The sequence below is a fragment of the Schistocerca americana genome, chromosome 6 (assembly GCF_021461395.2).
Source record: "Schistocerca americana isolate TAMUIC-IGC-003095 chromosome 6, iqSchAmer2.1, whole genome shotgun sequence".
In the NCBI taxonomy this organism is placed as follows: domain Eukaryota; kingdom Metazoa; phylum Arthropoda; class Insecta; order Orthoptera; family Acrididae; genus Schistocerca; species Schistocerca americana.
Window position 1 is genome coordinate 24,613,856 of NC_060124.1, and position 14,900 is coordinate 24,628,755.

At 41.6% G+C, this 14,900-nt stretch overlaps 1 protein-coding gene across 1 annotated transcript in view; it reads left to right on the plus strand.

The window, feature by feature from the left end:
- The window catches only part of LOC124619211 (ninein-like protein), a 152,201-nt gene that overhangs the window by 27,569 nt on the left and 109,732 nt on the right, over window positions 1-14,900 (plus strand). Inside the window, exons 8-9 of the mRNA XM_047145431.1 lie at window positions 1,225-1,387; window positions 3,550-3,666. Of these exons, the coding sequence (XP_047001387.1) occupies window positions 1,225-1,387; window positions 3,550-3,666 (280 nt within the window). The remainder of the gene's footprint in view (window positions 1-1,224; window positions 1,388-3,549; window positions 3,667-14,900) is intronic.

Here is a 14,900-nt window from a genome sequence, read left to right on the forward strand (position 1 = left end):
GGTTTATTCTTATAGACTGACCACTAGAAAAGAACATTATTTAGTTATTGTACCACAGTGCTCCAATATCCTCTGTACCACATTTTAGAATTCACATTCTCAGAGATTATGGAAGAGAATGTGATTAGTTGATCCAATACCATTTCAAAGTCTATAATACCATTTTTTCAGTTAGCTGATTGATAACAATGCAATTATGTACCAGTGATGTTCTTCACTGCGTTTTGATTCACTGATATACTTTATCCTGTTATTTAATGTCATTGAATTTAGTTTTATCTCGTGTTTACAATGTTTATGCCTCTATTACCTTTACACCCCTCTCAATTTTTTTTTTTTTTTTTTTTAGAAAATTAGATTGTACATTTGTCAGTTTTCCATGTTTCTGTGACTATTTGGTATCAAGGAATTCCAAAGTCAGCATATTTTTTCTTGGGTGGCTAACCATATTTTAGTAATTTGCACCAGTAGTTTCAAATCTAGCTGCTTTTCCCATTGTCGTATCGTGAATCCTTTATGATTTTTAGCAAAATATTACTTGTGCTCTACTTTTTGATCATACCTTTACTTAATGTAATGTTTTTTCCATGTTTTATTTTTATCACTTTTTCAGATGCTTCCTTTTTTACTTTCTTTCATAATTATATGTATAAACTCTTTTTGTCAATATACTAATGAAACAAACCATCTTTTTCTTTGTGCATTTTAAACAATTTGTTTTTCATGATAGTACGCCCCTTTGTTGCCCTTTTAAATTGATGAAATAAGCCAATTTATTTACAATACTTGAAGTGTTACTGTGTTATCTCCCACTATTCAAGACTTCTACAGGAATAGTTTTATGTTTCATATCCCTTCTGAAAAAGCCTTTTCTATTCATGTAGTATTGCTCTGTCCTTATCTTCTGATTTATTGGTCTGACAATATTTCACTTCATATTAAAACTTAGATACCTTTCATTAACAGTCGATTTCTAATTGCCTGTTACGTAGTTGCTTGCAGATCTGAATTCTTGATTAGCCTATGGATTCCATTTGTGAAGATGGAAGTACTGGAATGGTTAAATAACAAAGAAAATTATTACAAGTGTCCAGTCTGGTATAGCACATTTTTTTAACAGCTACGATGATATGCAGTGATATTTTAATTCGCTAGTGTATAATATTTTGACAGCTTTTTTTATTAGATTTTCCATGATTATCGTAGAGAAATTGCTGATTGCAGATTATTGGAGCAGCGTCATGCAGAACAACTCCGTGAAGTTGCAGAACAGTTAGGACAGGAACGGGAGCAGCTGGCTGCTCAGGTACACAACCTGGAACAAAGGTTGGCAGCATTGCATGAGGAAGATAGTCGACTGAGACAAGAATTGGCAGCCTTGAAAGTGGTGAGTCTTGTGGTTATACTGACAGCAGCTTAAAGTCGATAAAGTCAACAACAGCTAAATCAGATACCCAGGTTTTCAAAAATGATAGCATTTGTTTGTTGAAAAATGTCCATGTTCTATGTGTCACATATGAGGTTTATTCAAAAAATTCTGGAACATCCGTAATTTCATGCCAATGGTGTGTTGGAGTGAAATGCGGTTGGCATCCCTACACACGCCCGTGTTTAATGTGTAACTGCCAGAAGTTTCATTGTTGTATGTCTGTTAGTCATTGTTCAGTGCTCTACTGAGTAGAACACTATGTCACACACTTTGTGTATTTCGAGATGGCGGAGTTAAGAGGAGCAACACTGGCAGTGTTAAGAGGAGCAACATGTCTGCATTAAATTTTACAGACACACACCAAATCACCAAATGATGCAGGAAGCCTACAGTGGTGAGTGCTTAAGCTGTACTCGGTGTTATGAATGGTTCAGACAGTTTAGAAATGGCCGGACGGAAGTTAAAGATGACCCTCGTTCAGGGCGCCTTTCCACATCTACTGATGACCCTCATGTCAGGAAAGTCAACAAAACCGTGGTACCAATCAAAGACTGAATGCCCAAGAGATTGCACAAGAATGTAACATTTCAGTTGGATCATGTCATGAAATCTTGGCTCAGTATCTTGGAATGCATCATGTTGCCGCCAAGTTTGTCCTCATGAGTCAAGATTAGAAAGACCTTTGCCTCGCAATCTGTGAAGAGCTTTTGGATCTCACGAATAAGATGTTCCTTAAGTGAATGTATGGCCCCTGTGGACTTTTTTTTTTTCCAAAGTTGAAAACCCCGTTGAAAGGACGATGATTTGCAATGATAGACAAGATATAAGAAAATTCGCACAGGGCACTTTGCATGATCCCACAAGAGGTGTACCAAGACTGCTTCCAGAAGTGAAAATGGCATTGGGAATGGTTTATCAATTGTGGAGGAGAATATTTTGAAGGAGACCGTGCACAGTAAGTGAAAGGTAAATTTGGAAAAATTTTATGGGCAAAGTTCCGGTTTTTTTTTAACAGACCTCATGGTTCAGTGAAATGTGTGTATGTAATTGCTGCAAGGCAGTAACTTGGAAACACAGATTAAATCTTCCTATGAATGTGGTTTTTTTTATACTAGTGCCTATATTATTGTAGTGGGAAATAACCATTTTTTTTTCTTCTTCTTAGGAAAAAATACACTATTTTCTGCTTTCACTAGGTCTAATGAAGCATGTCTATATGTGTGCATTTTGTAAGGAGTGCTTCAGAGAAAGACAAATCCTTATTTTGTTTTTAGTTGCTGTTTGTCTAAATCTTCTAACATATCCTGTCTATCAGCTGTACAAGTTACAAAGTTTGGTTCAGATTTAGTGGGCCACCTGAACAGAAATTTTATTTTGGACTAAACCCTGTTTTCTGGCCCTTTAATGTTGCCACAAATTAACAATGGTAAATGTTTCAAGTTTACAGCATGTGTATAGTATCACTACATGCTACACATGTAAGAATCAATTAATCTCACTGAGTAAATGGTGAAGTTGTTTATAATTTTTTAGCGTAGTAGGTTTATATACATGGAAATCAGTTCCTGAGAAATAGAAGGGGAGCAGTTGTTCAGTTTTGCATCATGTATCTTTTATTGTGATTTTATTTTTATTTTTGTATCACATGTTTTACTTGCTTATATACTTGTTCCCTTTCTTGACAACAGAGTGCGTGTAATGCATTCTTTAATTACCCACCATCTTATGGTTTTTCCCTCCACCTTGCAGCTCTCTGATTACAAAATTATTTCTAAAGATAAATATGCGACATCAGTTTTAAATGTTTATTTTACTCTGTCACTATCTTTACTTTTCTTTCTACATTAGTGTTAGTTTTCTTTTATGTAGTAGATTGAGCCTTCTTTGCAAGGATCTTATCACAACTAAAATGTGTGTGCTTTGAAACAGTAACAAAGCAGAGACTGGACAATATTTCTCTCACATCTAAGGAAGAAAAGAAATGTTCTGCTCTGACATTGAGATCCATAATGCACTGTACGTAGTTGCCCCTTAACTCTCTTTAGTATCCTGCTGTATTAATTTATAATTTATCATACCATAATGTCTTCCTTTTCAATTAAACTTTTTCAATGATACAGGAAAATGAAGCAGTGGATAAAGAAAACCAAAGTCTCTTGGAACAGTTAGAGGAAACCAGAAAAGCCAAAGCTAGCCTTCAGAACGAGTTGGAATCACTAGCGTCACTTCAGCAAAAGGTATGATCTAAAGACAGATGTAATAAATTTTAATTTTTTATACGAGGGTTGCCCAGTAAATAATGCCCCATATTTTTTTTCTCCGAAATAAAAAATATTAGAAATGTGACACTTTAGGTGCGAGTTATTTGAAGTTTCCCGCGTGTGTACGCAAAGTTTCAATTTCCTCCGACAGAGAGCGGTGGTGTAGGAATGTTCTAAAATGGCGTCTGCAGGTGACATCCGTCATAAACAACGTGCAGTGATTGAATTTCTCGTAGCAGAGGAAGAAACCGTGGACAATATTCATAAACGCTTGTGCAAAGTCTACGGAACATCTGCAGTCGATAGGAGTACTGTTGGTCGCTGGGCACAGAGGGTGAAAGCATCAGAGGGCGGTGCTGCGGAGCTCCGAGATTTGCCGCGGTCGGGAAGGCCTCCCACGGCTGTCACGCCTGACATGTTGCAGCGGGCTGATGTTCTCATTCGACGGGATCGACGCATTACGACTCGACAGAGGCTTATGTCAAAACATTAGACAAACTTAAGCAGCGCTTCCGGCGCCTTGGGCGTCATGTTAACCCACAGGATGTTTTGATTCAGCATGATAACGCTCGTCCTCACACAAGTTTGAGGACTTGTGAACACATCGCGAAAGTGGGTTGGATAGTGTTACCCCATCCACCCTACAGCCCCGATTTGGCTCCTTCAGACTTTCACTTGTTTGGGCCAATGAAGAATTTCATTCGTGGAAGACGTTTTGCCGATGACGAAGAAGTGATTCACGAAGTGACAACCTGGCTCCGTAGGCAGAGTACAGATTTTTACCGGCAGGGAATACACGCTCTTGTGTCTCGCTGGAAAAAGGCCGTCGAACTTGAAGGAGATTATGTGGAAAAATAAAGCAAGTAGACAAAACATCAGTCTTTCACATATGTAAATTTGATTGTTGTGGAATAAATACTTCTGGAGAAAAAAAATATGGGGCATTATTTACTGGGCAACCCTCGTAGTTACTGATAAGTGGATATTTCTTTGTGTAGGGCATGGAAAAAGTGGTTGCTCTTGTTCTTTTTCAATTAGTGCCCAAGTTTGATTTATATCTCTTAGGCATACTTGCAGTGAATTAAGTTCATACAATCTTCCTTGCTTATTTGGAGGCATTAAACTTAATTGTTATTAAGCACATGAATATGTGCATGTGATGTTTTTTATGTAGTGCATGATTTCAGGTGACTGTAAACAGTGGAACATGTACATCTACAAACATACTCCGGAAGTCACCATACAGTGCATAATGGAGGATGCCTTTTACCACTGTCGCCCATTCTCATTCCACTCACATATCGAATGAGGGAATAATGACTATCTTTATACTTGTGCACTAACTCTAATTTCTTATATCAAGACTTTGTGGCCCTTATGCAAGATGTATGCTGGTGGCAGTAGGATTGTTGTGCATCTTGTTGCAGATGCCGGTTCTCTAAACTTTCTCATAATGTTTAGTGAAAAGAACATTCAGATATACCAATTTGGGTTCATGAAGCATTTCTGTAACACTTTCATGTTGATTGAATCTGTTGGTAACAAATCTAGCACTACACCTCTGAATTGCTTGCATGTCTTCCTTTAATACAGCTTGGGGGAGGGGGGGATCACAAACTCTCTAGCATTACTCAAGAATGAATCTCACAAGTACTATGTTTGCCATCTCCTTTATGGATGAGCTAAACTTTCCTAGAACTCTCCCAATAAATCAAAGGTGAACATTCACCTTTTCTACAACTAACCTTAAATGTTCATTCCATTTCATGTTAATTTCCAACATTACACGCAGATATTTAATCTATGTGACTGTGTCAGGCAGCACGCCACTAATACTGAATTTGGCATTATTGTGTTGTTTTCCCTTGCTATCTTCATTGACTTCTTATTTCCCCACATTTAGAGGAAGCTGCCATTCATCACACCATATAGAAATTCTATCACATCGTCCTGTATCCTCCTACAATGACTCAAAGATGACAGTTTCTTGTATACTACAGCACCATCAGCAAACAAGTCTCCAATTGCTGGCCACACTATCCATCAGATGGTTTATATACATAGAGAACGAGAATGGTCCTGTCACAGTTCCATGGGGCATCCTGAGAATATGTTTGTCTTCAATGAACACTTGCTGTCCAAGATGGTGTATTTGGCCCTGATAGTGTGTCTTCAAGCCTCTCAAATATGCTGTGATTGGATAGACAAAAAATCTACTCACCAAGCGGCAGCAGGAGAACACACATATAAAAGAAGATCTTACTTACAGAAGCTTTTAGAGCTAGTGGTTCAATCTTCTGGCAGAAGGGTTGAAGGGGAATGAAGAGAGGTGAAGGGAAAGAAACTGTAGAGGTATAGGAACAGGGTTGAGTTTGGAAAAGCCACCCAGAACCCCGGGTTAGGGGATCCTTCTCATCCTGTCCAGTAAGTCTCCCATGACCCAGGTTTCTGGATAGATTTTCGAACTCTACCCTTTTCCTAAACCTCTCCAGTTTCTTTCCCTTCAACTCCCTTTCTTCCCCTTCAGTTCTGATGCAAGAAGAAGGCACTGTCTCCGAAAGCTTGCATAAGTAAAACTTTTTGTGTGTGTGTGTGTGTGTGTTGTTCTGTTGCCACTTAGTGAGTAGATTTTTTTATCTATCCTATTACATTATATTGTCAAAATTGATTATTTTCATTGAAGCATATTCTTTGTGCTCAGACCTTTGTTAAAAATCTGCACTGTGGTATTATGACAAATGCTTCCTGGAAATCTAGAAATATGGACTCTGCCTATTGCTCTACGTCCATGCTTTGCAGGATATAGTGTGAGGAAAGGGCAAGCTGAATGTTGCACAAGTGGTGCTCTCTTGATCCATGATCTAAACCCATGATATATGATTGATTATCCAAACATCAAAACTTGTGTCACTTATTTCTTTAACATTTCACATGTATAAAAGCCTGTTTAGTTTCACAAATTCTACACAACTGTAGTAAATGATACATAAATTACAGAAAGAAATTCAGCAGTATCAGGGTGTATACACCCGGGAAATGTGGGAAAAACCCGGGAATTTTTTAATCGGGGAGAAAACCGGAAATAACCTGAGAATTTTTTGGAATTCCGGGAATTTTTAATTGTTTTAGTTTTCAGTTAAATTCTTGGGATTTTAACTGGTAATAACTGATACCCTGCCAAAAAATATTACTGTATCCCTCCACTGCAGAATAATACTGCAGCAGTAAAACATAAGCGAGAAAAAAAAGCAACAAACGTTAGTTGCAAAGGAAATGCACCTTTTACAATAACAAAGCAGTGTGCACACACAAACATGTCCCAAGAGCAAAATGTGTCAAAGGCCTTAGGACAAAGACTACGCAACACTTAGTAACAACAAACTGCTTCCAATGAGTGCGACGTCGGATTAGTGTGTTGCCAGAGGGCTCAGGTGCATGCACTGTCAATCACATATGAGCAGTACCCTTTCCCTCTACTGGCTGCTTGAAGCCAGATGCTAAATAGAAAATTTTTTTTGGCACGTCCAAGCAGCCAGATTCGCGCATGCATGATCAGTCTGAGTTGTTGTGAGGGGAGGGGGGAGGGTTAGTCTCCACATGACCCCTGTTTACGTTTGCTGATTTTGCTGACAGCATAAATCAGCAAGAACTATACAGAGGACTGGAAGAAGCTGGTATATGTACTAAACTAATAACACTAATCAGAATGACAATGACAGAGACGAGCAAAAGTAAGATCCTTAGCAGAAAAAGTGAAAGCTTTGACTGTAATAAAGGTATGAAGCAAGGTGATAGTCTCTCCACTGTCCTTTTCAATATAGCCCTGCATAGAGTAGTAAATTTATTAAAACTAGCCAGATATGTGCATATGCTGATGACATTGCTATAGTAGGAAGAAATATTAATACACTCCAAGAAACATAGTGGGCAATGGAAACAGAAGCCTTAAAAATTGGCCTCATAGTAAATGAAAACAAAATAAAAGATACGGTAATGTCACAATGTGAGGCCAGAAGAACCCCTAAAAACCTAAACATCAATGGAAAATGCATCAAAGGAGTGTCCTCTTTTAACTACTTGGGAGCCCTAGTAACAAATTATAACAGTATTGGAAAAACTATAAGAGAAAGGATACAACCAGGAAACAGAGCTTACTTTGTAAATACGCAACTTTTCAGAAATAGCCTTGTTACAAGAAAAACAAAACTGCATACATATAATTCCCTAGTCCGCCCAGTTATCACATATGGGTCAGAGGTATGGACGTTAACAGAACATGATAAAAATGCACTAAGAACCATTGAGCAGAAAATACTGTGCAAAATCTATTTGCCAATAAGAGAGGAAGAAGGCTGGAGAATATGCTACAATGCCGAATTACAAGAGTTAATACAAGGAAGGGACTTAGTAAAATATACGAAATCACCGCAAATATGATGGCTAAGACACTTGGAGAGAATGGCAGAGGATAGAATTCCAAAGAAAATCATGAAAGGTGTGATCAATTCAGCTAGGTGAAAAGGGAGACCTAGAAGAAGATGAATTGACGATGTAATAATGGATCTCACCATTATGGGAGTCTGGAGTTGGAAAAGAGCAGCAAATAACTGAGAGGTGTGGAGGAAGATCGTTGAAGGAGCCGAGGCTCTCCAAGGGCTGTAGTGCTACTGAAGAAGAAGAAGATTGTGCTGTTTCTTCTTCGTTTACGGCTCTCACGTCAGATAAAAACAAAATGGATTTCTGTGACCAGGACCTATCAAGTGAATTAAAATACATTCACATAATTACGGAAGGCTGTAATATATAATTAGTTTCAGTTTTCTGATTTTATTTTATTTTCAGTTTTTTGGTAGTCAATCATTAATCACCTTACAGAACAATGAAGCTGTTTTTGTTGGTTTGTTAAAGAAACGTGGGCTTTCATTAATCTTTTCCACTGAGGCAGTCAATTAATTTGAAATGAAGCAGTTTATTCCACAGTATAGGTTAGTTCCAACTGTTCACTGAATTTCAAGTGCATGTTTTCATCCTCTGGCACACATGGCATTGTTGTTGTTGTTGTTGTTGTTGTTGTGGTCTTCAGTCCTGAGACTGGTTTGATGCAGCTCTCCATGCTACTCTATCCTGTGCAAGCTTCTTCATCTCCCAGTACCTACTGCAACCTACATCCTTCTGAATCTGCTTAGTGTATTCATCTCTTGGTCTCCCTCTACGATTTTTACCCTCCACGCTGCCCTCCAGTGCTAAATTTGTGATCCCTTGATGCCTCAAAACATGTCCTACTAACCGATCCCTTCTTCTAGTCAAGTTGTGCCACAAACTTCTCCTCCCCAATCCTATTCAATACCTCCTCATTAGTTACGTGATCTACCCACCTTATCTTCAGCATTCTTCTGTAGCACCACATTTTGAAAGCTTCTATTCTCTTCTTGTCCAAACTAGTTATCGTGCATGTTTCACTTCCATACATGGCTACACTCCATACAAATACTTTCAGAAACGACTTCCTGACACTTAAATCTATACTCGACGTTAACAAATTTCTCGTCTTCAGAAACAATTTCCTTGCCATTGCCAGTCTACATTTTATATCCTCTCTACTTCGACCATCATCAGTTATTTTACTCCCTAAATAGCAAAACTCCTTTACTACTTTAAGTGTCTCATTTCGTAATCTAATTCCCTCAGCATCACCCGATTCACATGGCGTTATGCCATAATAAAGAACCAAACATGAGATAGCGCAGTACTGGTACTCCAAGAAAATTTACATCCCGAAAATCACACTGAAAAGCTTAATATAGATTGGGGCCTACTGCATTGTGGATCTGGACATATGAATGTGGACTTCAAGCCAAATTATGCATTTCAGCATGGTTTACGAAATTCTGATGCGCTTGGGAATATCCTCTGATGTCCTGTTTCTTTTATGACGTAATGTAAGATTTTTTAATGTGTTATATGTACAAACATACAGGCTTCCTATGCCTCATTACTGCACATGTTCAATAATGCCTGTTTCCTGATGCTAAAATGAACCTGTTTCTAACAGGTTTCAGTAAAATATTGCGAATGGTGGTCTGAGAAACGTTACTTTCGAAGTAAATTTCCTTTTACACAAGTTGAATTGTGTTACGTATGAGTGTGTCCGATGTTTCTTAAGTCACAGAGCATTTGACTCTCATTTAAAACGTAACACTTTGAGGACCAGCCACTTAGAATAATTTCGAGCTCAGAAGACCAGACATTTATGTCATTAGTTCAAATTTTACTGCCATATTTGTGTAATGTATGTTAAGGTGTAATACCTGCAAGAGAGACCAATATTACATGTGAAAGCTTAGCTTCTTTAGTAGCTTATTAATCTTAAAGATCAATATTATACGTGAAGGCTTAGCTTTTCTTGTAGCTGCAGTATAAACATATATTAATTTAAACAATTAACTTTTCCTATATGTGTGTTCATGGTACTTAATAGCGATGTGTCCGTTGGCTGACTACATCATGTGTCTTATGCCCTGGACATCTGCTGTCATCATTTTACTTCTCTCCTTTACCTCTACCTCCCCTCTCTCTCCTGTCCTCTGTCCATCTCCTGACTGCATGTAACTGCCCTACCCTAACTCCACCCTGTCCCTGCACGCTCCCACTAGTAGACTTCACCATCATGAATCCCTATTCTCCTATCCCTTCCCTTCCCTATCCCAGCCCCTTCCCACCCAAGCTCCTCCTTACTCCCACCCAGTTGCCTCTCCCACCTTGCACTGCTGCCCATAGTCTCGCTACAGCTGCCAGAGACTGTGTGTGTGTGTGTGTGTGTGTGTGTGTGTGTGTGTGTGTGTGTGTGTGTTTTTGGACTAAGGTATTGTTGGCCGAAAGCTCATTTTGTGACAGTCTTTTCTGCGACTCTGCTATTTGGTGAGTTCACATGTATTTAATGTATTTCACATTTATTTGTACACATATTTCATCAGTATATCTAGTGAATTTTGCCCTGCAGCTTCATTTTCATGCAGCTCAATGTTTATAACATTGTATATCCGGAGCTGTGTGCTGTATAATGATATAATTTTTCAGGTACGTTCAGTATTATATGTGGCTACTGTCCGCAATACGTGTTGCGAATAGAGTGAGTAGTAAAGCAGTAGTAAATTAAAATGTCATGCTTCATGTGCAGTTTTACTCTGTGAACAGTGAATACGTAGTACGTGATAAACTCTTCCTTTCGTCATTTTGTGGGTGTCAGTGAGAAAAAGTTTCACAAACGTTTGAAATTATGTGTAAACTGTGTAGTCTTTTAAGTACTCTCGTTCTGGAACGCTGGATGACTAACCTATGGGTATTTGCATGTCATGGACTACACTGTTTTTTCAAACCCATCCCCACCCCCACACTTTTGATAGGTGAGTGGTTCTTACCCCGACAGTTATTCTTGCCTCACAGTAAGTGATATGTGTGATGATGATGAAATTGGTCCAGTTGTTTAGGAGGAGGTGTGGAACATACATATGAGGTGTGTGAGGAAAGTAATGAGAGCGATCTGGCAATGCTGGGTTGTTCTACTTGTGTAGACCGGTGTGTTCATCCCTTCCAGATGCTCAGTTTGAGTTTGCGCTCATACAGCTTTCACACGATTTTTGAGAGAGCTACAAGTGAATATGTGTGTGTGTGTGTGTGTGTGTGTTTTTTTTACAAAAATGGAACAGTTGAATTCAGAGCAATATTATGACATCAAGTTTTGTATTAAACTTGGGAATCTGTGAGTTTGACATTTGAAAAGTTGAAAGAAGCCTATTGGGACATTCCTTATCAAGAGCACAAATTTTTCAATGGCACAAATCATTTTTGGAAGGTTGAGAACATGTTGAAAATGAACCTTGCTCAGGGAGACTTTCAACTTAAAAAACTTATGAAAATGATGACATTCTTCCTCCAGAACAAATTGTCAGCCAAGTGTTGTACAAAAAGTCAGGCAGTAGTAGCCAACCGAGACAGACACAGCAACAGGGAAGTAACCAGTTTTGTGACATTTGCAAGTTCCTAACAGGAGCGAATTTTATAATATCATGTGTGTGCTGTAATAGTTTAGTTTCTTGAGTTTCTGCGTGTAAATTTAATATCTAATAGCCACAGTTCTCATGTTTTTGTTTGCATCGGAAAGTAAACTGATTTTGTAACATATTACAAGTTCCTAATGAGGGACGAATTATTTAGTTTCAGCTGAGTGCTTCGGTAGTTAGGTTTTTGAATATCTGTGTATTATTAGACACAGTTCCTGCGTTTTTGTCAGGGTCTACAGTAGAGTTGCGCAGCACGTACTGATAGTCCATTTATGTGCATAGTGCAGTTTTCCACAGTCTTTAGTATGTACAGGGACTGCGATTCTTGTGTGCGAACGTGAGCCGAGTTGGTGACACTTCGCTCTCAGCTTCAGGCTGTGATGGCTTTGGTTACGCAGATTGAGGCTGCAGTGGATGGGCACCACTGTTGTGGGCTGGCCTTAGGGATCCAACGGACGTCCAGCATGTCCAAGTCCTCCAATAGGTTCTCACCGGTGGCCAGCGCAGTTACTGCTCACACCGAGGTTGACCCCTCACCTGTGGTCGAGTGGGAGGTCGCCCCTGGGCAAAGCAGGTGGCGAAAGACTTCAAAGGCGGCCGCATCTAAAGCCTCCCCGGTTTGTCTGACAAACAGGTTATAGGTGCTGTCTGTGGCTGACGCCGTCACTGAACGAGGTGATGTCACATGTCCAGTTACAGAGGAAACCACTCAGCCTGCAAGATTCGGGCAATCACAGAGGGTGGGATTACTGGTAGTTGGGAGCTCCAATGTCGGGTATGTTATGGGGCCCCTTAGGGACTTGGCTGACAAGAAGGGAAAGAAAACCAATGTGCACTCCGTGTGCATACTGGGTGGAGTCATTCCAGATGTGGAAAGGGTCCTCCCAGATTCTATGAAGAGCACTGGGTGCAGCCAACTGCAGGTCGGTCCCAGTGATGTGTGTCACTTTGGATCAGAAGAGATTCTTGTGGCTAACAGAAGTGCCAGTCTTGCGGAAGGCTGCCAGTCTTGCTTGTAAGATGAAAGCAGAGCTGACCATTTTCAGCATAGTTGACAGGACCGATTGCGGACCTCTGGTACAGAGCTGAGTGGAGGTTGTGAATCAGAGTCTCAGATGGTTGTGCATCCATCTAGGCTGCAGATTCCTCGACTTGCGCCAAAGAGTTGTTGGGTTTCGGGTTCTGCTAAATAGGTCAGGTGTCCACAATACACAGGAGGCGGCTACATGGGTAGCAGGGGCTGTGTGGCGTGGACTGGGCAGTCTTTTAGGTTAGAGGGTCTCTGGGAAACAAAAGAAGAGCTTCAGTCAGAAAGGGTTCAGGCTGAACACTGGAAGAACGTAGATACAGGAACCATTGGTTGTAAATTGTCGTAGCTGTGTTGGGAAAGTACCAGAGCTCCAAGCACTACCCCCCCTGCGGGTTCGGGGGTAAGAATAGGCCCGCGGTATTCCTGCCTGCCGTAAGAGGCGACTAAAAGGAGTCTCAAACGTTTCGGCCTTCTGTGATGGTCCTCTCTTGGGTCTTGGGTTTGACCACCTTTTTTTTTTTCCGTTGTCAGTGCGTGCCATTTGGGGAAGGACACCTTACGTGGTGTTTTTCTATTGGTCCATCATGCTCCACCATCTTGCATGTTACCTATTGTCGTGTGGGGGGGGGGGGGGGGGGGGGGACTACGCCCAACAACTTCTGGGTTGTCTCCTTCTCGCCTTGTGCGCACTCTTCTTCTTAGCGCCTACGACACCTGTGGACCCTTTCAACACCTAAAATCCAGCACGGTAGCCAGTCCGTTGTGGTGGGGTCGTCATGTACCCTCTTGGTGGTAGCCCCCTGACCACGCAGGGATCGCACTACAGGTGCCAGAGCTGTTTCCTCCCCATGCATGCCAAGGAGTATGTTCCCATCTTGTCTGGGGCACGGGGACTCCAGGCAACGGGATATCGGCCAGGTACCCGTTGCTTTGGCTGGGTGGCGCCCTTGGGGAGAGCCCTCATTCGGAGTAGGTGGCATCTGGGCGGATGTGGCGCAATGAAGCGCAATAAATCACACCAAGCTGGTGGTCGCACGGCCACCAGCGTCTCTAAGCGTGGTAGAGTAGACTTTGAGGCTGCACAATATGACCCTCAGTCGTTCCCCTCGTTGGCTGCGCCATGGGAGGGACGCCGATCTAGTGCCAAGCGGGAGCCTTACGTACCGCAATACCTTGTCTGCAGCAGGACGATGGTGACTCCTTTCTTGTGACGAAGCCTCTGTTTTTTGTGGAACACCTGGAGGATAAGTTTGGGGAAGTGGCGGGGTTGTCTAAAATGAGGAATGGGTCCATCCTCCTCAAGACGGCCTCCCCAGCCCAGTCACGAGCGTTGCTCTTGTGCGATAAGCTGGGTGACGTCCCTGTTACCGTCACTCCCCACAGTAGCTTAAATATGGTCCAGGGGATTATTTACCATCGTGACCTCTTGTTACAATCCGATGACGAGCTGAGAGCCGACTTGGAACGACGTGGTGTACATTTTGTCCGTCGTGTACATAGAGGGCCCAAGGCTAACAGGGTGGCCACCGGTGCCTTTATCTTGGCCTTCGAGGGTGATGTCTTGCCCGAGAAGGTCAAGGTGATGGTTACCGTTGCGACGTGAAGCCATACGTCCCTCCCCCGATGCGGTGCTTCCTGTGCTGGAAGTTTGGGCATATGTCCTCCCGTTGCCCATCCAGCACTACATGTCGAGATTGCGGACGCCCCTCTCATCCCGATTCTCCATGTGCGCCTCCACCTGTATGTGTCAACTGTGCGGAGCACCACTCTCCATGCTCGCCGGATTGCCCCGTTCTTCATAAGGAGCGGAAGATCATGGAATTTAAGACTCTGGACCGGCTTACTTATCGAGAGGCAAAACTGAAATATGAAAGGTTGTATCCTGCTTCCATTCGACCATCTTATGCTGCAGCCACGTTATCGTCGCCCACACGAGCGATGGTTGTCGCCTCATCTGTGCCGCCTTCAGTGGGCCCTCGGGGCCGTGTATCTCTGTCTGCCCCCCTCGTGTCTGGGGGCAGGCCTTCCTCTGTTGCCCCCTTAGCAGTTGGGGGCAAACCCTCTTCTGTCGCTCCCCCCACACTTACTTCGGGAGTGACATCTGCTCCACAACCGGGAGG